Genomic DNA, 24,853 nt, shown 5'->3' with positions numbered 1-24,853 from the left:
ATTTATTAAAAAATGGGCTTTATATGTGTATAATTTCTCTACAAAATATCGCTCGCCCAACAAACTAAATACAAAGTAATATTGTGTGAATACCAGCAAGGGTTTGTTTGCACCCTCTGTTGCGAAACTATCGGCCAATTTTGCTTTCTCCACACATGAATCAAAGACGTTCTAATCTTACTACCAATTCAAAATTTCGTCGAAGCTATTTGCAAGTATCCAATGATATTATGTGTTTTTAGTGGCCCATCTGATTGCTTCTTTGATTCCCCCACTATTACTATTCAACTCCAACCTTGCCCTATGGCTCTCAATGCTACTGATGGAGTGTGTTGCTCGAATCACAGGTATGTAGTGACTGACGTCATGAGTGTTTTAGCTTCATGATCTTGAAGCGCTTTTGAGCTTCTATTGATATTTAGATTAAACCATCCATCATTTGGGGTCTTCCAACTTGCATTCCTCGACAACTGGGGCACATATTTCTCGTGTTAGATAACCACTGACTCTGGAAATCCGATGTGGAGTAAACCCTGCGCCCCCCAAATTCATTTCTCACCCATTCCTAAGAAACAATTGTTGCCCTTATCAATTAACGGCTCAATTTAATGTTCCTCTGACCTAGAGAGCCCAACAATTCCTCTCTACCGAAATGGCCCATATGATAGCCATCAAAGTCATTTTCCATAGTGTGATATCAAGTTTGTAGAAAGTTTCAATTGATGCCCAAATTCTCAACCTGGGAAACCCCAAAATATTAAAAACTGGACCTGGTGAAAATGCCTCAGTCATAAAACTTGTGAAGGGGTCATACAAATACCTAAAAGAAACCTGCTAAGTATGCATAATGTACATTCTAGTATTTATTAAGTGCTTCTAAAATATAAGGTACTTTTGTGCTTGCTTCATTAGTACCAAAAAATGTCTTAGGTTATGAAGTCCAATTTTAAAAATCATTGTTTCAAAAAATGGTCTGCTTGGAGCCCATTGGACCTCAGGGTGCACGCCCAGGCCTGGCCGGCCCTCCTTGGGCGCCAGTACTTGGGGGCCCTCCCAGGCAGCCTAGGCGGGTGACCAAGGCCTGCGCTGTTTTTTGGAGAAACCGTCATTTGCAATGACCATTATTGTGAAAAAATGTCATTTTCCAATAAAGCAAAAAAAATCCTATCAGAGCATTTTGATTGCTGCATAGTTTTCTGTTTTTTCATCAAACTTCCCCTTTTTCTTTTATTTTTTCTTTTTTTCTTTTTTTTTTTTGCCTAAACGCAATTCATGCAATGTGAAATGGAAACAACCACGTCCAATTGTTCCCCTAATTCCAAGTTTTGAACCTGACTTAAGAGATGCAAGTTGATGTTTGATTGATCCCGATAACTCGGAAAATTGGTTGATGTTTTCATAATTATAGGAATCCCATTTTGTTTTGATGTAATAGCCCCATAGTAAAATGAGAACAGGGAATACATGTCCAGAACAGAGTGCGTGCATTGCCTAGGGTGCATTTCTCACTCTAATGTAAAACAGGGCGACTGAGGTTTTGAGCGCCAGCCTAGGCGTTGGGAGCCAGGCTGGCCGCGTAGCGCTTTTTGAAACCTTGTTAAAAATTATTTTCAAATTTTACAAAATTATTTTTGCGCAAATCATTTGTGAGAACTTGGGATAGGTGGAATAATATTTATCTCATTTTGTTTAAAGAACATCTTGACAAGCTCATTGATGGCCCCACAAATTAATTTCTTTGAAGATTGAGCAGGGGATTATAAACTGCTTCAGTAAGAATATACTGCACCTTAAGGGACTTGCATTCATTTTGATACCCATACATGTGTATAGAGTCAAAGTAACAGTTGGTCCTTTTTGCATGGTTCTTGGATGTAGTGCTGCAGAGCTGTATGATACAACTCTTACCACTAGTGACAGAGCCCATACGTGCGCACTACACTGACATGAAGCACTTCATGTAGAGTCTCCCACATGCCAATTTCATACTTGCTTGTGCATTTGAGTTGCTCAAGTCACGCGTTTGAGTCGCTCAAGTCACGCGTTTGAGTCGCTCAAGCACTTCATGTAGAGTCTCCCTTCTGTTCACTATTGATCTTGTATGAGATTGGCCTGCAGACCCTTGGTAGGCTGAGGGTCTATACCAGTTCTGACAGACATCAGTCAGTCCATGTGGCCCATATCATATGCTGGTTTCTGACTAGCAGCATCTATGAACTCTTGAGAATGCTCATATCAATACGACTGAGGAAATCTCATAACTAACAAACCTAAGACCAGGGAGATCCATAATAATGTAAAGGACCCACTTGTCCAAGGGCAAATTCATTGATCAAAATATGTGCTTTTGATGTGAGCGCAGTCATAAGTTACAAGTTGCAGTAAGATTCTTCTTAAAACAAGTAAGAAACAATAAGGCCTTCTGTAGTTTTTAGTCCCATGAGCAGGGAGCTTGTTGTGCGAAATAACAGGCTGGAAAAATCCTACTCATTGCGTATGAGCATAGGGCTTAAGCATGCGCCATTGAGGGGTTAGAATCTTGCTAGTCGTATTCTTGTTTGTTAGATTTCTTTATATGATCCTTAACCTTAAGGAATATTTATGTCTTTCTGTTGATGTATATTATTGAGCTTCGTTCTCGTTTTATGCTCTGGTTTCAATGTAACTTGTTGGTTCAAGGGTGATAATATGAACACTATTTGGTTGATTCGATCAAGGATTGGAGTAATATCCCATGGCTTTAGATTGATCCCTTAAGGTGATCAATTATTAATTTTTATTTTCTCTAATGTTGAGAGGCCTTACATTCAAAGAGAGGTTATTATGCCAGGCGATTGTAAGAAATCTCAAGGTATGCGCCTCGTGGTTGGATTACGTTAAGCGCATTACGTTAAGCGCAATCATAAACTGGTTTGTGCACTTCCCTCTTCTTTTTGTTCTAGTGAAACATTTTACCATGCATATGAACTTACAGCCAAGTTCGGTTTGGATTTGAATGTTTGCCATCAAATCACTTGCTTGCCAGGTATTTGTCTATATGAGACTATGAGTTCCCTAATGTGGTATCCGACATTCTTGCAAATTGTCAGGAAATCAAATGTATATGGTATCTTCTTGTGGATTTTTGAACTAGCTGTGGTGATCATTTGACATTTAAATTTATGAACTAGACTTGTTTTCTATGTACTTATTAACTTCTCTACATCTCTGAACTTGTTTAATCATGGTAACAGTTGCTAAGAAATTGATTGTAAAGTATTTTTGAGGTTTTCTTAAATTTTTGCCTAGCTGCTTTGTTCATGGAAATATGCATACTTTAAATGGTTGCAATTAATTGTTAAATCGTTTTATATGTAAGGCATCTAGTATTTGATGTTTTATTTTTTTCTTTTCTTTTTCTTTGACTCTTTTGCATTCAGATGCGTCATTTGCCAAGCTGACAGCCCAGAAGGCTAAAGGAATGCCTCGGATATCCTTTTCTCTTGCAAAGCTTGTGGAGACTTCAGCTAGTGATGTTATGCGCAACATTTCTTTCGAACTATTTGAAGTTTATAAAAGAAAAAGTGATGCGGTTGTCAAAGGTTCCTTTCTGCCACTATATGTTTTTGAAAACCATCATTCCTTGAGTTTCCTTCATGTTGATTTTAGTTTCCTCACCATGTTTTTCTTACGATATTTGGTCTTGGCGTCCTTGTTTATGCATCAAACCTTTTATTATATGACTGCCAATGTGGATTTACATTATTTTGCCTAATGCCTATGGCCATATGCCATTTGTGTATCACTGAACTAATAGCATAATAGCTTTTGTTCTTTAGCTGAAGTCTTTAATGAAATATATTACATTGTTTACCTTGATTATTAAAACTGGAGGAATTTTTCCTTGGTAGGTTGATCAATTGCTTTTTTTGGGGAGGGGGAATGGATAGGATCCTAGCATATATATATATATATAGAAGAATCTACGCAATGCCTATGGGCGAAAATGAATAGTGTTTTCGCCCATAGGTTCATCACTGTCTGAAAAATCGGGCGACGTGCATTTTTCAACCGCCACGAACCTAGCATGTCCGTGGCGGTCAAAAGATCACGCGGAACCACAAGACGTCTGTTGCGAATCTATTCAATAAACCGCCACGAATATAGCAAGTCCGTGGCGGTGGTGAAACACTGTAGCATTTTGCCTATAGGTGTTTTTTAGGTTTTTCTATATATCTATATATATTATGTGTTTATGAATTTAAGTAGATGAACTGTTCCCAAAACTATAGAGAAGGAGACAATTTTGAAAAACGGCAAAGGGGAGAATTTTGGAATGTTGATAAATATGAGAGAGATTTTAGGAAAGAGGGAGAGAGAATTAGAGAAACCGTAGAGAGGAGAGAGAGATTTGAGGAAAGATATAGGAGATTTTAAATGAGGGACAAAGATTTTAGGAAAGAGGGAGAGAGAAATAGAGAAACCATATAGTGGGAAAGATTTTAGGAAAGAGGTAGAGAGAGCAATAAGGAAATTGTAGAAAGGGACGGAGTTTTGAAAAACTATAGAGGGGAGAAATTTGGAATGTTAATAAATATGAGGGAGAGAGATTTTAGGAAAGAGGGAGAGCGAGAGTTGGAGAAACCGTAGAGAGGGTGAGAGTTTTGAAATTTAAAGTGTTAATAAAATTGAGGGAGAGATATGTGAAAAGATATAATATAAGAGATTTTAAATGAGGGAGAGAGATTTTAAGAAAGAGGGAGAGAGAGAAATAGAGAAAATATAGAGAGGGAGAGAGTGGGAGAGATATTTTAAGAAAGGAGAGAGAGAAATAGAGAAATCGTAGGAGGGGGAGAGATTATAGGAAAAAAATAAAAACTGTAGAGAGAGGTAGGATAAATGGCAAAAAAATAAAGGGAAACCATAGAGCGGGAGAGAGTTTGGAATTTAAAGTATTAATAAATAAATATGAGGGAGAGAGATTTGAGGAAATATATAATATAAGAGATTTTAAATGTGTGAAAGAGATTTTAGGAAAGAGGGAGAGAGAGAAATAGAGAATCTGTAGAGAGGAAAAGAGTGATAGAGATTTTAGAAAAGAGGGAGAGAAAGAAATAAAGAAGCCGTAGAGAGGGAGAGCGATTATACGAAAGAAGTTAAAACTGTAGAGAGAGGACACATGGCAAAAAAATAAAGGTGGTCCTTCTCTCACTTAATAAATAATCTATATATATATATATACACTTCAACTGGTGATGATGAAGCCCTTTGCAAAATTTGGGGTAAAAACAGCCCACCAAAGGCCAAGATATTGACCATTCATAAAATGGATGGCCAATGTTGACTGTATTTCTCTATCCACAAAAATCAAACTTTTTTTGTTAAAGGTCTATTTGTGGGGTTAGGAGTGCAAAATTTTGGGCCAATATAGTTACTAGAATCATACACCCTAGTTAGCAATTTTGGTTTGGAACTGCGACTCTGATTCCACGTGTCTGTAAAGGAATATGCTATAGATTCCAATTTCTGGAAATTAGAAGTCATGATTCTACAATTTCTGAATCTCGTTCCAATATTTTTGGAATCTAGGTTCCACATCACAAAATTTTACCATTCAGGGGTACAAGACCATGATTCAATCGATACGAGAGCTCGCTTACAATTTTTTGGGAATAATGTAAGAAATATTTGGAATCTTGGTCCATGACATCAAAATGTCAGGTGGTATAATGATTGCCAAAATTTTATGGAATGCTTTTAATTTTTAAATGTTATTTTAAAAACTTTATTATTTAAAATTAATTAATAATTAATTTATGTGGTATCTAAAAACTCTATGGGTGTCTACAAATTCTGGTTCACGTCATTTCAAAATAAACTAAGGGTACTGGACTCGTTTTCCAATACTTTTGGAGAATTTGGATAAAAGGCACTCATTACATTGACTCTAATATTAGGGGAGAGCTGTCAACATCATTGATTCTAATAATAAAGGAGCCCTGAGTAAGCGTGCATAATATATGGAGTCCTATACTTTGGACAATCTTGCTCTAGATAATCTTAGACCTTAAATCTTTTGCGTTCTGGAACTCATCTCTTTGGTAATTTTTGGGCTGGTTCCAAGTGGTTTGGTGGAGGAACCATAAGTTAGGAATCTCGATTCCAACTTCCAAGTTGATGGGACCACGATTCCAACAATGTAGGAATCTCGATTCCTATTGAATCAGATGCAATTCCCAAATGGTAGGAATCTCGCTTCTCATATATGCAATGTACGGGCGGTGACTCATTCCTAAAATGATTAAGAATCATAGGTGTTTACATCAGCTATAGGCTAAACTAATGCTCGTAAGGGTCCAAGCAAGGAGGGTCCTATATATATATATTTTGTTGGTGTGGCATTCGAGGCAGCCAAGACTTGGCATGGAGAGGTGGCTTGTAAATATTCCCACTTGAAACCTAAAAAAGTCCTAGGTGGGGTGTGGGTCCCTAGGAGGGCCTCCTAGTCAAAGTAAACCACCATGTCATTCCAGTTTGATTAAGAGTTGTTTTTTTTTTTTAGTGGATTCCTTTGTTTTTTTTTTTTTTAGTGGATTCCCAAATTGATAGGAGTTCTTGCTTTGATCTTTTTCAACTCGTACTGGGTTTAGAGATAGTGTTTTTGGGAGTTGAGGTTCTTTCCTATATGGACCATGGATCACAACAATTAGTATTATTTTCTAGTTTGGTTAGGAAGCTTTCTTGATTATTTTAGAACCCAAGTATGTCCGGATTAGGATTTACCCAAGTATGTCCGGATTAGGATTTAACCATTGGCAAAAGCAATCAATTTCTGATTAATGAAATTTAAATTCATTCGACTATGGTTGGGGATCACTCTTTAAGGAGATAATTCTTGTCCCTTTTTTTTTCTTCTGGAGAGATTTCTTAGCTATAGAGAGATTGATTCTACAACTCTAGCATAAGATTGTGAGAGTCTCCCCAACAAGTTTTGAGGCTTTCTTTTCTTTTCTTATGTGGTTCTCCTTCCCAAATTACCTTCAACCAAATTAGTCACCTTATTTTTACCCCATCAGAACAATCCCATCTCCATACAAGTCCACAAAAAGTTGACACACTTGTTGTTGGTAGTTATGGCTCTTAAAGGCCTTATGAAAGCATGTAATCAATATTTGATATAGTGGAACAATGAACTTCAGTGGAAGTATGGTCCAGAGGGATAGCGACTGGCAAATGAAGTTTGCCGAGACTCAAACTAGGCTTAACGAGCTACGCCAGTCGAGTTACAAAACCCTTAATACCTGGGCATAGAGTACAACTGATGAGGGTTAGCAGGATTATCCCTTGATGAGGTTGAAGTTTCCCAGGGTAGAGAGCCAAGAGACTGTGTGACCCTTGCTTGTGATGGTAGGCTTGTAGGGACGAGGGCCAAAGCCTCATCTTTGAACCATCACACGACATGTACATGTGATAGCCATGTTAAGAATGAAAAATCACCATTGAAGGTGATATGTGTACATGTGCGAGAGATAACCCCCTTATGCATCATAGAGTTGTGGTTGACCCAGGTTTGTGTGACCTTGGACTTGTTCCTAGGGGGACTTATAATCCATATTAGCTGACTTTGGTAGCCCAATCATGAACCCTTGCGATGGGCTATAGGTCATGGGAACTGCTGGGTTAGTTTGAGAAATTAAGTCTGGATTATAGTCCAAAGTAGAAGATGAAGTGCTTCAACGAATTAATAATTCCTTAACATAGTTGGATCTAAACCCCATCAAAATTATTTAGAATTAATTATTTTGATTTTAACTGATTTTTAGATTGCTAGTTTGAATTTTTTGAAGTCTTTGGATATTTTATTTTCTTAAAATGGATATATAAATAGAGAAAAACTGGATTTTCAGTATTTTAAATATTTAGAGTGAAAAATAAAATAAATAACTTTTCAAAAAATCAATTTCTATATTTTATAATTTATACATTATATGGCGGCCCACCATATTGGCCCATGTGGGAAGTGCGTGGGGCCCACATAAGGGCCCTATGAGTGGCACGCCCCACTTAGGGAAGGCTCTTTCCTATTTTGTGGCCTTGTCCATCAAGCCACTCAATCAATTGATATGGAAAAGGAAAGTTTCAAAAATTAAGAGATTGGACTTTCAAGTTAAATATGTGTAAGAAGATTATGAAAAAGAAAGGCAAGTATAATATGTTTTCGTACTAATTTTATTTGATGAGATTAGGTTAAAGAAGCTGAAGGATAAAGTTCTAGCACCTTTCTTTTAGTCATGATGACTGATCTATAGATTGTATGACTAAGATCTCTCACCTCACAGGTCTCATTTGATCAATGGCCTGGATCTATTCTCCATAAGGATGGCTAACCCTAAGAAACCCTAGCGTTAGAGAAAATTTGTAAATAGGCACCATAGGGGGTCCTAATTCTCTATACCTTAAGCTCTCTCTGTCTCTCTCTCCCCCTCACAAGGTGGCAAACCACCCTCTTTTATCTCTCTTTAAGATCTCTCATCTCTCTCTTGCCTCCATTAGAAAATTTTAGTAAGAGAAATAAGGGGGCACGCCCCAAGCTTTGTGAATGGGGGACATGCCCCAATCAAGTGCCAAGGCTAGCGTATTATACTAGGTATTGAGACCTAGCCCACCAAGCCTAGGTATTGAGACCTAGCCTTTCATACTAGGTATTGAGACCTAGATTATCATACTAAGTATTGAGACTTAGTATACCATACATAGGCATTGAGGCCTAGTTTTGTGATTGTTCCCCTATTGCTCTCTGATTTGAAAGGGTTGATAACCTTAGGTTTCCCATACTTTAAAGATCTGATAAAGACCTTGATCCCTTGAGTCATTGGAGGAGGAGACTTAGAGTGGGATGTGCAAAGTCCAGTTGAGGTAATCTTCTGGCAATTTGTTTTCCTTATATGCAATTATATGTTTCCTGATTCTAAGATAAAGTTTATGCAATTTTGTTTGTACAATAAAGAGTTGAAAAAATGGCAGCAAGTGGGAGTCCTTGGGATTTTTTTTTTTTATTGTTTCTCATTATGTATTTGGACTTCTGTAAGTAATCCGGGTAGTAAAAATAAAGAAAAGAAAGAAAATTTTTTAATTGGTATACACTTGCCTTGGTTACATAGTCCAACTTTCACTTGTGTGAGGTCCAATTACATAGGTCCTATGTCATATACATGGATGGATAGATCTGTCTAGATGCTTTCCACTCCAAACCTCGCTTCATGTCTCCTTCTGCAGCAATTTTTTTCCTTCCAAAGCTCAATCTATGGAAATTGTACTTCTAGAATAGTTTCTTTATGCGTTTTTTGAATATCATATGGGTTCCTTGAGAGTGGTGACTATAGTTTAGTTTCTTTATGCCTTTCTTGAATATCATATGGGACCCTTGAGAGTGTGTGGTAACTATCTCAAATCATATACTGGCGAACCAGTGCCAAACCCCTTGATCAATCTGAGTAAGAGGTTTGGCTTTGAATCCTAGAGAGTTGAACAACTATTGACTGTTTGTCGTTCATTGTAATCAACAGGCATCACAGTTTCCCATTTTTTGGTGATATTCTGTTATTGTGTTAAATTTCCCCTGTTGGTCCACTTGCTTATGGGATTGCACCATGAGTTATTGCGTATTCATGTTATTCTAAGCTTGTTTTTTGCTATCTGCCATCCGAGTCTTTGAGTAGGATTTTTGAGGACATATATCAGATTTACAGTGCACGTTTGTCTCCTCTAAGTGGCACTATGATTGTTGTGATCATTGGGCTGTAGCCTCAGTTTAGCTTGCAGCCATGCATGTTTAAGATTCACGTTGAGTAGTATAGGGAGATCTTGACATGCCAACTTCGGTTGCTGCATTTTTAGAACCGCAACAGACATCAGCTTTGTATTTGTAATCGTTCTTTGGCTGCTGAGGACTTACATTTGGCATTTGTAGGAACTACTTGGAAGAACCCTTGTATTCCACGTATCCCTTTTGAGTTATTCTGAACTTTCATGGGCACTACGCAGTATAGTGGCCAGTGCAGTGGGGGTCCCTCCATCTAACATGGAGGTCCTTTTAGTTGCAACCTCCAGTTCCCATCTTTTGGGGTATTTGGCTTGAGAGGAATAAACAACTCGTTAAGGGGTATCCAACTTCCTCTAGGTCTTAGAAATTGCAAGCCTGGTCCCTTTGTAGATATGCCTCTCCTCAGCAACCCTCTTCTCTCCCCCATAAACCACTGGGCCCATCTATGTTCGTCTTTTCCTTTTGGAATATCTAATTACTAATCACTTTGCTTCTGCGTTAGGGGCTACTTTTGATGTCAAATAAAAAAGTTTATCGTTCAAAAACCGTGCAAGTTTCTCAGATATGCATTGAAATTATTTTTTTTTTTTTTTAGTCTTAGAGAGAGTTGTCTGCATGAATCTGTCTTGAAGATCTCTCCTTTCTTCACAAGTAAACCAACTAGACTGAAGGAGTACCAGGACTTTAGCTGCATTGTCTGACACCATTCTAATGCTGCACTGCAATCACCTACCATGCTAACACTAGGATTTTCGCCTATATGACATCAATAACACCAGCTTATGGAATCTCCTACCTAGTGCAACTTGACAGCCAACACGCACCTCACGCCTCACTCCTCACCCCTCGCCTCTCATTTCTTTTTGATCTGTCTTTCTCCTGTAAAGCATAATTTTCAGCTGTTACAAGATTTTACACGTCCAGAATCTTACCTCTAAACCGTATCCATCCCATGGTATTTTACATGAGGGACTAATTCCATCTTTATATTTATACTCTCATATTTGTACTAATTTGGTACTTCTTACTTACTCATCAGGAAGAAGATCAGACATCCATGTAGCTTGTTGGAGAAGGGGTATTTAGTTGGACGTCAATGTAACTAGTAAGTTGGTGCTATGAGATTAATTTCTGATAAAAACTCACCAACTTGCATGTTCTTTCTGAATTTAGGAAAACAAGATATTAAAATGAAATTATTCATTTGGATTGGTTAGAAAACATTAAAGTTAGAACTAAACAACAAAAAACCAAGGAAAGTGGTATTTTGGGGAATAGGAGTTGACAACGCATATTCACTACAGAAATTGAGTGTGTAGGGCCCTCTGGTTTAGGTAATAGGACTCCTTATGTATTACCTACTTTGCCATGTTAGCAGAGTTCCTAATGTGCCGGGCTTGGAAGACATCATATTAACGTTCTGATTTAAAAGCCATGATGATCAGACCTTGAATGACGACCTAATCTCATTCTTAGGCATAATTTCAACTCTTCTTTGAGTTTTGTGACCATTATCTTGATCAAATATTTTGTTTGAACACAGGGTTCTGAGTTTGTCACAAATTTAGTTCCCCGAGGGTTATGCATGGTTTGAGCGCTTGCATTTCTAGAAGAATCTCTCCTGTCATTTATGTGTGATTGGTGGGAATCTTTCGATGAAAGTGCTATGGATTTGGTTTTTTCCATTTTCTAGGTAAGCTTGGACTTTTTGGATGTTTCTTTTGGCAAAAATTTTGTTCAATTGCAGAAATGAAATGCCTATAAAGCCTATTTCTGGTGCTATTTCCACCATTAAACATGAAATTTTGTGCAGTGCATTCTATGTGTATTACATACTTTTTACATTTGTAATTGGTTGACACGAGGGACCTGAATATTTGTCATTTAAAAGTATTGCTACAAAGTCCTGTGGGCAATTTGAAAACTATTGGAGTATGTTAGTTGCATGGGACACTATCTGCAGTGTAAGCCTTAAGGAATAGCTTAAGTTTTATGGGAGAATTACAAAATTAGGAGCATCGTGGCAAATTTTCACAGGTCATAGAAGGCTGAATGGGCTAGTATGCCCCCTATCAATTCTAAATTTTGCTAGACCATATGCTATATTGGATTGGGTCTTGTTTTGTTTTTTCCTAAGACTCATGTGGTTGGCTCATTTTTTTCCTAATGTGGAACTTTTATCTTCTCTTCAATTGCTATCCCTACTATGGGGCTTAGAGCATTACTCTTTTTGTGCCTTGACCTTAATTATTGATAGTTGTGAAGAACATATTGCTTTTTATTAGTTGTAGAAGTTTTCTTATTCTTCTTTTTAAAAATCATTTCTGTAAGCATGAAGTCTTTGAATTCTTCATTTAAATTGTTCCCTGTAAACATATTTTCAGTAATGCTTCTCTTTAATCTCATTTGATCCTTATTTATGCTTACAGAGCAAGGACGCTGTTGTCATTTGACATCTTTATTATGTGCTGAACAGGTAAAACTCAAAATTGCCGGTGATTCTTTATTAAGGTTTTAGTTAAACTTAGGAGCAACAATTATGTTATTTGTGTTTTTTAGTGCATAATCTCTTACAAAAATATCTAAGTTTAGTGTTCAGGAATTTCAGATAACTATTACAGGACTCTAATTATTGGAGTGAAATTGCTACTTAAACTGATGTGGTTCTTATTTAGTTAGGCATAGTATCTGATTGGAATTTGATGTTCTGAAACTATTGTTTGTTGGGGGATTAAGGTTGGTGCCAATGGAAATTGTCTCAAAGTTTGCACATTAATGCCTTTCACATGCTTATTATATGCGTGATCAATGTTAGATTGAACCGGTGGTCGAACCGGTAAGGGCATTGGTTTGGTTAGATCAGCTGGACCAAAACCAATTCCCCACTCAGACTGGTCTACAAAAAAAAGGAAATTACAAAAAAAATCGAAACAATAGAAAATATAGAAAAAACTAGAAAAATAGAGAAATAGAATTATTAGTAACACAAATAAATACACCATATGTCCCTCTCTCGTGATGCATGTCAATAACAACCCTACATCAAATGAAAACATGCGATACTCATTGGCCATTGCAAAATTAACCAAGTACCCAATAAGAAATATGTAAATGAACATTTAAAAAACCCCTTGCTTTTCTTGAAAAATATTGAATGAATATGAATTAAGCAATTGAACAAAAAGCCATCAATAATTCATTTAATCCTAGCAATATTGTGATTATTATCAATTTAAATAAAACTCAATATACACATAAAATGCACAAAATCCATTCTATAAAACAGACAAATCAGGAAGAAGGGTAGGTCACACCTTTTTGATAGCAATACAACTACGACTTCTTTTTAGTCTACATGCGTACTGCACATCTTTTTGGTGGTTTTTGTCCAAAGCTCCCACTTCTTTGGATGCTTATTTTTTGTGTACAGCCCCTGGTTGTCATGGTGCCCATTTTGTATAGAGCTCCCGGCTTTTGGGTAGCCATTTTTTGTAAACTTGTAGAACTCTCTTGTACATTAACATTCTAAAAAAAACAAAAAAAAAATAGAAAAAGGGTGTAGATTTACTTTGGGCGGGTTGATGGCCGGAATCATTGCCGAAAGACGCCAGATTTTTGCCGAAGATAATGGAGGGTTCTGGATAGAGAGGGAGATAAAAAATTCTAAAGTAGATTGAATTGTTGTTACACCATCCCAAATATTTAAATGACTGAACTGCTTCTAAACTATTTCAATATGACAAAAAGCCCTTAAAAAATGGCCAATTTTGACTAAAAAATTGCCAAAAAAATGAAGGTTCTTTTTCTTTTTTAGTTCATATCAGGTCCGGTTGGTTCGACCTAGACCAATCAAACTGGTTGGTCCAACCCATAGTTACTGGAATCTCTCACCCAAGGCCACGAATGCGATTTGGAATCCCAATTCTGTGATTTTGACAAGGAACCTTCACAAAATCTGGTTTTGTGAAGTCAGGAATTTCGATTCCTTATCTTTGGAATCTCGATTCCAACACTTATAGAATATCATTTCTAGTATTTATTGATTCTCGATTTTGCAATTGTTTAATCCTGATTCTACATTTGTTGAATATGGATTCCACATCTAATGATACTCTCTCCATAAATTAGAAATACAAATATAGGGCAATGAACTACAAAATAAGTAATTTAGAACCTATGAGAAGCTTCAAATCAAAAACTCGATTCCAAAGATATTGGAATCTCGATTCCATATATGAAAGAATCTCCATTACATGTGGGTCAATTCCAAGGTTTCAAAAAATGCTAGGCGGGTGTCCAGAACCTCAGGCGCCTCGTAATTTAAAAAAAACAAAAAACACCTAGCCCGCCTGGCCCGCCTGGACGCCCGCCTAGGTACATCCGCTTGGGCACCCGCCTAGGCGCCCGCCTAAGCACACGCCTAACCCGCCAGGGCACCCGCCTGGGCTCCCGCCCAAGTACATCCGCCCATGCAGGGCCTCCTGGGTCTAGGCGAGCGGATTTTTTGTCCAAGCCGCCTAGGCGGGCGCCTAGGCGCTAGGCGGATCGTTTTTTAAAACATTGGTCAATTCCAAATCGATCAAAAACTTGATTCTAAAGAGGACAAAATCTCGTTTCCATATATGTAGGGATCGCCATTCCATTTGGTGAATCTCAATTCCTATAAAGTATGAATCTCGTTTCCTGCAATTCCCCTTGTATGGACATCAATTTTGAAAGTAGTAATCTCCTAGCCAGCCACGATTTTGCAATTCCGATTTCTAAAACAATTCGGAATCTTAGGCGCTTCGAAAACTGTGGTCCAACCATCAGACAAGCCGGTCCACTGGCTTGATATTGGTTTTATGGACATTGCAAGCCAAGGGGTTTGAATTGACCTGAATGGCCTCCAGTTCTTGGTCAGGACCAGTTGGTTAGTTTTGGTCTTAACTTAATTGGTTGTGAATGTGTTAATGTGTAGACACAAGATTCTCATTGTCTTAGAACTTGATAAGAAATATGGGAAAACTATAAATGCGTGAAAGAGGCTCATTGTCATTTATACCGGCGTAGTTATGCTAATGTCTTATCTCATTCCTCAAAGCATGTGTTTTTTTCAAGTTTAATCGTTGTGATTGCATGTTTCAAAGTTACAGTCTTCTTGCTTTCCATTGTCTTTTGGCTTGTTTTTTTCCCTTAGGTCCCATGTGGTTGTTACAGCCCAGCCCCATAGTGATGAGAAATAAAGAAAGAAAGGATCTTCAAGCCCTTCCCCTCTCGCAATCTCTCAAGCTCTCCTCATTAGTTTTCAAAGGTAGAGAACAAGGTTCATTAAGGTTTAGTTATATGGTTTTTTGTTGAAAACCTATGTTCAAGGTCATACATTGTTCCTTTCAAAATGAGATGACTTGAGAAAAGTAATTTAAACTTATAATTTACACATGAAAAGACACTGGTCTTTAGCTCGTTGAGCATGTGACATGCATGATTGTCTTACTCTAGGAGATGGACGTACGCATCTTGTTAATGATTTGACTTTTGAAAGCAGATTTTATTGGGGTTTTGCTCTTCCATGGTAGTGACTTCTTACTTATGACTCCCTTCTTGTTTTGTTTTGCATCAATCTCTTAGATGTCTACCTTTTGAATCTCTTTTTTCTTATTTGCTGGTGTCAGAATGTTCAATAATGGTTTTGCTAGCAAACTTGATGAAACTCTATGCAACAAATAGTAGATAAAAGAGACTGATATGAGTAATAGTAAATAAAAGGATAAAGGTTGGGTTACAAATGCTTTTCCCAATACTCATGAGCTTGTGTTGCTTGAGTTTCTGTCGTTATTTCTGTGTTCCTCATGAATTAGGAATGCTGATTGATGTGTTTCAAAGTGCTAACTTTAAGGTGATAAACATTAATTCTGCTTTTATAAAATGCTTATTAGGATGGTGATAATTTCAACTCTGTTCATCCTTATCTATTTACAGGCTAAAAGCCAGAAGCTTCAAAGTGACCTTGATGCCATCCTTCCTTCTAGCAAACGGAAAATACCCAAGTTAACCCCCACGGAGCTGTCCAGAGAGCTGAAATCTGTTACTCCAAAAAATTTACTTGGTAATCTTGATACAAAATCTATTCAACCAAGTCAAGATGCTGTTGATTTGAAATGTGGTTCATTTACTCAAATCGCGCCAGGTGAGTGCTTTGTGCTAGCATACATTGCTTATGGAGCTGATTTGTGGTTTACGATTTCTGATCTATGTTTTGTCTTCATGTATAGAGTTGGCAACAAATTTTGCTTTGTAGTTCTTGGGGTCATTTTTTTCCATTTATCCACAACTACGTTGTCCCATTATTTTTGTGTGAATGATTAGCGACTAGGAATATTAATTGCTTTATTAGATTATTCCAAAGCTAACACTGGAGTACTTCTTACTAATCGAATTTGTTAATGGTGAAAAGTAAATGCTGCTTCATAATTTCTCAGTTTCTTTCCATGCCAAGGCAGAATGGGGCATATAATCATTTTTTTCCATGAGTTAGTTGATCATGTCAGCTTAATTGATTCTGTTGTTTGAGATGGTGGCGATTCATAAAATTTGGTCTTAATATGTGAAGAATCTTTCTATATGGCCTCAAACACATCTCTGCCATGAAGTACTTTGACCTCGTATGAGTGCTTTATTGTGTGGATTGATCTCTAGTGTGTGAATGCAAGTCTGCTGCCTACATAGTTTTTCTATTTATCTTGTGTTATAACATATCAGTAATGTTTTCCCCTTTTTTAGTAAAAAAGGTTTTTAGGGGTTTTCTTCATCCTTTTGTGTTTCTATAAGGGCATTTTGATAAAGTGAAAGTCCAGGGTTCTGTTGTTGCTATAAAAATATTTTTAGAGAGAGCCAATTCCCTCTTTGTCTCAACCGAAAAAATAGAAGCTCAAGGCAAAAATTAGGCCACTTTTTTCGATCAAAATCCATCCAAAAGGACAAAATATTCAACCCTCAATTAAGTTTATTTTCAGCCCTCGAGTAAGTGTGTGATTTATTTTAAGTTTTCTCTTTTGGCTTGATAATGCCAATTGGCTAAAGAGGAAGTGATGGCATGCGCCGCAGGTTCATAAGAGTATCGCATTTTTTTGGCACACCTTTGTTTTGCGGTCCCATTTTTTCTAAGGACTTATGGAATCCCTGGATCCTCAGTTTATATGTTTTTGTGAATCCTCTGTGAATGGGCAACTATTATAAGCCCCACCCATTTTTTGTTTAGGGCTACTCTTTTTGTAAGCCTATTTTTTGCCGAGAGGCAAGCCCTCTAGGCCCTCTTGATGGACGACTGTAATTTTCTCTTTCACTTAATACAACAATTAACTTAATAAAAAACAATTCCTAAAAAAATTGTAATTTTTTTTCAGGTTTTGGGTTTAAGGCTTTTATAATTCTTTTTTATATATATTTTTTATAATATTGGTTTTGATTTTTGAAGGGCTTTTACAATTTGTAATAGCCTTTGAAAATCAAACAAAAAATGCAAAGAAAACCAAAACCTAAAGGGAAATCAATGTAAATATCCCTTCATTTTGGGATATTTAAAAATATCCTCAAATTTTGTAATTTTACATGAACATCGCTTTTCTCCCCTTTCTTATTTTTCTCCAAATTGCCCCTAGCGCAAAACTCAAATCAACTTGCTTGCCTTGTGCCTTTGTTTTTAGTTAGTAACTTAGAGTGCTGAACAAACTTTTTGCTTCAAAATTATGTTCAGAACTTAAAGTTCTGAATTTATGTTTTTCACAAAAAATATGTTTAGAACTTTAACATCCTTTTCTATGTTAAAGTAATGTTGGGAACGCTAACTTCCAAACATAAGTTTTTTGTTATAGAAGTTTTACATTTGGAACCTAGAGTTCTGAACATAACATTAACATAAAAAAAGATGTTCCAAACTTAGATTTCAGCAAAAAATATGTTCAGATCCCAAAGTTCAAAACATCCTTTTTTACTTTAACATTATGTTTGGAACTCTAAGTTCTAACATAACTCTTTTGTTATCAATGTTAACACTAAAAAGTAAAAAAGGATGTTCCGAACTTAATGGCCCGAATAGATTTTTTTGTTAAAATCAAAGTTTGGGACTCTAAATTCTGAACATAGTTTTTAAGCAAAAAAATTGTTTGGAACTTCAATTGTTGACAAGGGCATGACGTAATCAACTTGGTTAGGAACTTGGATTTCCAAACCAGGGGCATCTTGGGAAAAATTAAAAAAGGGACATGCCTATCAAATTGAACAATTTTGGGACAATTTTTTAATACCCAAAAATAGAGGGACATTTACATTCCAAACTGAAAGGTATTTTTTGTGCATTTTGGGTTTTGATTTTTGAAGGGCGTTTACAATTTGTAAACTTCTTTACAAGGTAAAACCAAAAATGCAAAAAGAAAAGAAGGGAAAATTACATACGAACATGTTTTTTCCTCCTTTATTATGATATGGACAATGTTTTTACAAAAATTATGTTTAGTCAACCCCCATCGTGCGACTCTTTTTTATCTAGAATTCCCCGCCTGTCGAGATTTCCAACATTGGATAGGTGGAAAACCCACAAGTTTTCTATTTTCTCACTCAGGCCTGTCCAATATCGGGAACACTGAATAGCCATACTGTTTGGTATTTCTATTGTTGTCCCAACTTCCTAAGCTTTTTGGCGGTAGAAATACTGGACTTATTATAAGTAATTATTAGTATTTAAAGTCTTATTATTTAATTAGTATAAGAGTTTAAATTTAATATAATATAATATTTTTTTATTCTAAAATATTAGATAAATAGAAATATTTAATTATTAGAATATTTCTTCTAATATAAGAATTAAGAATTTCTATTCTATCATTTTAGGCATTTAACTGAAATTTTAATTAGATTTTACTTCTATTTATTTCATTTTTATTTTTCTAATTTGCCAATTAGAATAGTAAACTATATATATATATATATATATATAATGGTAGAATCATAAAATAGAAATCTGAAATAGAATATAAAAATATAACAAAAAACAGAATGGAAAATTAGAAATAAAAAAATAAAAAGTAAGTAGAAGATAAAGGAAAATATTTTAAAAAATACATTCAAAATGAAGCAGTTAACTTTATCAAAAAAAAAAAAATTAAAATATAAGTAACAATAAATGAAATAAAAAAAACAAAATTTAATTAAATTACATAAACTCTACTCATTAAATGGTAATATTTTAATAATAATGGTTAATTATAATAAGACTGATGTTGCTAACAATGTATAGCTTTGGAAGTTGGGCTTTCTGACATTATAATCATCGAACAGTAAGGTAGTTCAGTGTTTCTAATGTTAAGCAAGTCCTGAGTAAGAGAAAAATAGAAAACTTGCGGGATTTCCCATCTATTATGTGTTGGACATATCAGATAAGTGGGCAAATTCTAGGAAAAAAGGCAATGGGTTGTGGGTGGTCTTTGTGTAATTTTCACAAAAAATGTCTTAAACCGTAATAAGGGGACGAAAATGCATTCTTAAAAGATTGGCAATGTGATCTAGCCAAGTATATGCCGTTAAATTTTTTTTTATTTTCTTTTATTTATACTGGCTAGAACACTTACAATTGTCCAAAATACATTTTAATTCATAAAAATGAAACCCTAATACAATCTAGGATCCTCACTTGCATACCTTAAAAAATATTTTATTCAACTAAATCAAAGGACAATACATAAGAACTGCATAAAAAAACTTAGAACCGTAAAATACCAGATTACCTTGTCAAGGTTTACCCTTGAGGACTTGTTACACCCCACTCGGATCTCCTAAACCAATGGCGCAAGTGATCTAGGTCCTTTCACTTTGTCTCACAAATGGGAAGTGTAGCAAAACCTTGATTCAATGAGAGCATGGTTACCCCTTAATGTCTTATGGATAGGCACTTGAAACCACCTTTTTCTACTTAGGACGTGCCACCGCTTGTACTTTTCTTTAGGTGTGGCACCGCTTCTTTTCTTAGGTTAGAGGGAAGACAAGAGAGAGAAAGAGAGATGTGAGAGAGGGCATGTAGGCCTACACACACACACACGCAAAGAGAGAGAGAGAGAGGATTCCACCCCCAAAGGGGGTATTTGTAGATGCAAAACTGAGGTGTGGAGGCCACCCCCAATCCTCAGATCCTTGCAGATTGTTGGAACTCTTTGTTTTGTGTATAGAATTCATTTTTTTTGTATAATAAATAAGATTATATATATATTTTTATATATAATGTATTGTTCAAAAGTCAGAACTACCGATCAAACATGAACAAACACGACTTTAAACTGTGAATAAAATAGTTTAAACTTAAAAAGCAACATTAAAAGAATGAAAATTACTAGCCGTAACTAGAAATGTTAAGTTTCTATTAAATTTGTCTCAAAACTCGAGATGTCCATTAAATCTCGCAAGTCACAACATATTATTCATAAAAAAATAAAAGTCACATCTAACAATGAAAGGCCATAAACTAGAAAAAGTAGTCTTCTTCATCCCATAAATTTGATGAACTCAAATATGAGGTTAAGTTTCATCATCAGTAGCAACAAGATGTTGACATCCAAGGCCAACATCAAGTGCACCTGAATCTGATGTTGATGCCAAGCCATCATCATTAGAGTCATTCTCGTCCTCCACATGAAAACCTTTTTCCCTTGTCTCCTTTGAGTTTGCATCCTCTTCCTCCACTATCGTCCTCCTGCACTTCGTCTACACCTCCTTCTCCTTCCCCTTCCCCTTTGTAACTTCCTTTCCCTTACTCTGAGTTAGGGATCTAGTAGTTCTCATGGGGCTCGATGCTATACCAGCCGCTACTTGCACTTGGGTCCATTCCAAGCTCTCTCCCTTGAATATAGGCTCATCGCCAACATCCTGATTCCATTCACTTGTTGGATCTAAATCTTTCACAACTATAGGGTCTTCAATTTGAAGCTGCTCTAGATGGTTCTCCTTCAGTTTCTGATTATATTGAATGAAAACAAGGTCACTCTATCTCTTCTGCTTGATTCTATTTCTCTTCTTTGTATGTATTGTAGTACATCGTTGCACTATTAGAATTAATTGCTTAAAAAAATATCGAGAATGCTAGTGTAGTAAATTGATAGGAGATGAGGGTAAATGGAAAATTTACTGACTCGAATGCGCTGAAGTTACGCTTGCAGCCGGACGATGTATAAGTAAAGTTCAGAATCTACTACACCATCCTTTGCAAGATGATGACTATTTGTCCATGGTTGGTCCACCAAGAAGCCATAGTATATTAAAAGGTAAAAAATTAAAGTACATAACTACATGTGTACAAGTAAATTTAGAATTTAGAAAATTAGAGTCAAGTTAAATATGAAGTAAGCAGTAAGAATTTAAATGACAAATACATATTCAACTTACATGGGTATATTTTCGTCCTTTGCCTTATTGCGATGTCCACCCCAAGTGTCCCTAGAGAGTGACAATACAAGTCAAGTTCCATAGACATCTTGTCTTGGACATCTGAGTTAGGGTTGAGCCTCACATTACACTAGTTAATTGCTTCCATGAAACAACCCCTACTCTATCTAAGGATTAGAGTAGAAACAAGCAAGGGTGAGAAAATACACTGTTTTGCGAATCCCACTTGTCATCTATAATTTTCAAAATGGGGCCGTATTTATGTTCATCTAGCTTCAAGTGTAAGTGTGTCTTGATTTTTTTTCTTGCAACCTCTATTGTCTTATAAGCAGTGTTTTAAAATGCGGGATGCAGCCTTGATGCAGTGGGGGGCCCGATGCGGCTCGGATGCGGGTGCATCGCGATGATGCGGTCAATAAATGTGAAAAAATTCTAAAAAATCTAAAAAAATAAGTTAATGCATAGAAAAAAGTATGAAGGTGATATATGTGATAGTAGGTATTTTAGTTTAATGATTAACTTCAAAACTATTAGCTGTCGGAGATTCTGTATCCAGTTATCCACTGTCCCCTGACAGAAACTAGAAACTTGAAACCAGCTTCATAAAGCATTCAACAATCAACAACCATAAGCACAAATATGCACCATAAGCACAACTATCAACAACTATAAGTACAACCATAAGCATAAACTAGTGATATTACAAAATACAAACCAAAAGTCAAGCTCAAGAAGAGTTAATAGTTAATAACTTAATACAACCATCCATTTTGAGAGTCAATTTTGAACTTTGAACTTCATTTTTTCAAATATCAATTAGACAAGTCATCTTGAGAGTCGCCATGTGCATCATCAATATCATCCTCGATGGCTCCATATATTCTTCTTCATCGGTCTCTTATGAGTCAGCTTCTTCCTTGACCTCTGAAGCTAATGTGCGAGTGCGACTAGACCCAGCAGCTCCTCTACTCCTTTATGCTCTAGTGTTAGGTTGATCTTCTTCATTAACCCCTGTTGCTAGCTCGACATCAAGCCATGTAAGATCCTCACCCTCAAACACATGCTCTTGTCTTGGATCCACGGTCCACTCACTTATGGAATCACCATCAGCTTCATATATTGAATAGGGTTGAGCTTCGTACGATTTTCATACCTCTCCCTAAGCCGCTCGTTATACCGCACATAAACCAAATCATTCAACTTTTTTTGCTCCAACCTATTTTTTTTTTTGTATGGAGCTGTGGTAGAAATTTGAAATCAGATAACTTAGATTTTAGATTAGAAAATTGAAATTCAAGAAATAAGGATTAAGGAATAAGGAGTAAAGGACTTACATGCTGAAATGCACTCCAATTGCGCTCACAACCAAATGAGCTACATGTGAGATTCAACACTTGAATAGCGAGACGTTGTAGATTTGGTGTCTCGCTTCCATATAATGCCCACCATGCAGCTGTATAATATTTTATAATTTAGAATATAGTTAAAAATTAAGGGTATAAAATAAACAATAGAACTATACATAAAGCAAGAGACAAGTAAGATTATTTTTTGGCTTTTGGCCTTTACCTGGATCTGTAGTGTCCCTATTTCGAGTGGCAATATCTCTCCCAAAGTTTCCCAAGGCTAAGTTAAACTTAATCAATTCTTGGCTTTGGATCTCATCCTGGATATCTTTGTCAGGCACCAACCTCTCCAGCACATCTAAGAACCCACCATTTATTACAGGATCTGACTCAATGGATGGGTGCTTATAGTGAAGAGATGGGTTTAGAAAATAACCGGTTGAATGGAGGTGCCTGTGAAGCTGGGTATCCCATCTCCTATCAATAATTTCAAGCATAGCCTTGCGCATATTTTCATCATCCTTTAAAACATCTTTTATTTCAATTCTTGCCCTAGTCATTGCCTCATGTATGTAGCCCATTGCGGGCTTCACATCACCATCAACCAGTCGAAGCACTCTCACTAAAGGGCGAGCCACCTCCAATGCAATAATTATTTGACTCCAAAAAGATGTATTCAAAATAATTTTTTCAGCCTTTCTCCCATCCTTATGCTTTGACCATTTGCTTTGATTCCATTGCTCTGAAGCAAACATGGTCCTCAAGGAACTTTTTTGCTTGGCTAGGCTTCGAAGAGTGAGAAATGACGTGGCAAATCTAGTGATACCCGGTCTCACTAATTCTCTCTTCTTTGTAAAAGACCTCATCATGCTTAGGACTATGGTGTGATTGTACATAAATCCAACAACAAACATGGCTCTTGAAATCACCCCACTAAATAAAGATGTTGTACCCATTTCCTTAAGCATATGATTAACACAGTGAGCTGCACAAGGTGTCCAAAACATATGCTTCCTTTTCAAAGTCAAGAAATGCCCAGCTACAGCATAGTTGGCACCATTGTCAGTGATAATTTATACCACATTTTGCTCCCCAACAAAATCGACAATCTCATCCATCAAGCCAGATAAGTATGTACCATCATGTGACTTGTCTGATGCATCAATAGACTTAACAAAAAAAGTACCTGTTGGGCAATTAATCAAAAAATTAATGAATGCCCTTGATTTCCCATCGGACCAACCATCACATATAATAGTGGCCCCATATTTCTCCCATCCTTCTCTCTGAGAAATCAAATTTTATTCATATCAAATACAACATCCTTCAACAAGGGCCCCCTAACCTCATGTAGTGAAGGAGGAATAAGTCCTGGGCCATATTGCTCAATTGCCTTGGACCATACATGCAAAACTATCAAGAGTTATAGTATTAAAATGAATGTCGGCCATGTAAATCCACTTTGCAATCTACTTACATACCGACTTCCTTTGTTCTTTCTTATGTTTATTGTCAATTGTGGTTTGTTTTGTTTTTTTCTCTCTCCTGAACCACAATTTTGAGGCTAGGGTTGAAAAAAGAATCCATTGGCCCCTTAGAGAGAGGTGTTCTTCTCTCAGCACTACCATCAATATTTATAACCCTCTCTCTTGAGGTTGGAGTATGAGTACCCCTTTGCCTCATAGCAACTTCAGACATATCATCATCATCATCATCATGATCAACGTCATCAAATAATTGCATACCATCAAGTAATTCCTTTTTTTTTTCTCTTTATCTTTTTTCAATCTATCCAAATATTCTCTAATCTCCTTTTTTATATCATTTGTAGCTTGTGGGCGTGCTCTTACATTCCCAAATATTCCGGCTAAATGCTCTTTTTGTTCAAAAATACCCACCCATATAAGTATTTCCACAGAGCAAGCATATCACACAATTTCTATCTTTCGGATTTTTTAGTTTAGCATAATTCCAAGCTGGATCCTTGTTACTAGAAGATTGGGAAGAAGACATTGCCCCAAAAATAAGTATAATTATTGCACAAGAAGGAATAAAAAGTTGCAGACTCTGTGAAGTAGTGCTCGATTTCTTCACGGCCTCTGAAATCCCCAATTTCTTATCACAAATTCATCTTAACATCCCCAAATCAACAATAAAAGGCATCAAATGAACATCCAAGTATCAAACAACCGCCAAATCGAAGATTTGGATGAAAAAAGAATTTTCGCCAAATTTTTTTTTTCCTTCGATTTGATACTAAAAAGCCACAAAAGTGACTGAAAATCTTCAATTAGGG

At 36.4% G+C, this 24,853-nt stretch overlaps 1 protein-coding gene across 3 annotated transcripts in view; it reads left to right on the top strand.

The window, feature by feature from the left end:
• Positions 1–24,853, top strand: part of LOC18446499 (U2 small nuclear ribonucleoprotein auxiliary factor-like protein) — a 50,207-nt gene that overhangs the window by 11,033 nt on the left and 14,321 nt on the right. Inside the window, exons 3-6 of one of the 3 annotated variants that reach the window (XR_016044620.1) lie at positions 3,420–3,581; positions 12,232–12,278; positions 14,982–15,095; positions 15,764–15,971. Coding sequence is in view for 2 of the 3 variants with exons in the window: in XM_011629629.3 (XP_011627931.2) it covers positions 3,420–3,581; positions 12,232–12,278; positions 15,764–15,971 (417 nt within the window). In the remaining variant the exon portion in view is untranslated. Of the gene's footprint in view, positions 1–3,419; positions 3,582–10,841; positions 10,908–11,345; positions 11,496–12,231; positions 12,279–14,981; positions 15,096–15,763; positions 15,972–24,853 lie in introns of those variants that run through there. The other 2 variants (XM_011629629.3, XM_088852125.1) reach the window with 2 other exon arrangements.

This window comes from Amborella trichopoda, chromosome 11 (assembly GCF_054954075.1).
Source record: "Amborella trichopoda isolate Santa Cruz 75 chromosome 11, AtrichopodaSantaCruz75HAP2 v2.0, whole genome shotgun sequence".
NCBI classification, from domain to species: domain Eukaryota; kingdom Viridiplantae; phylum Streptophyta; class Magnoliopsida; order Amborellales; family Amborellaceae; genus Amborella; species Amborella trichopoda.
Note: the sequence above shows the minus strand (reverse complement) of the source record. Positions and strands in the feature narration are given on the sequence as shown.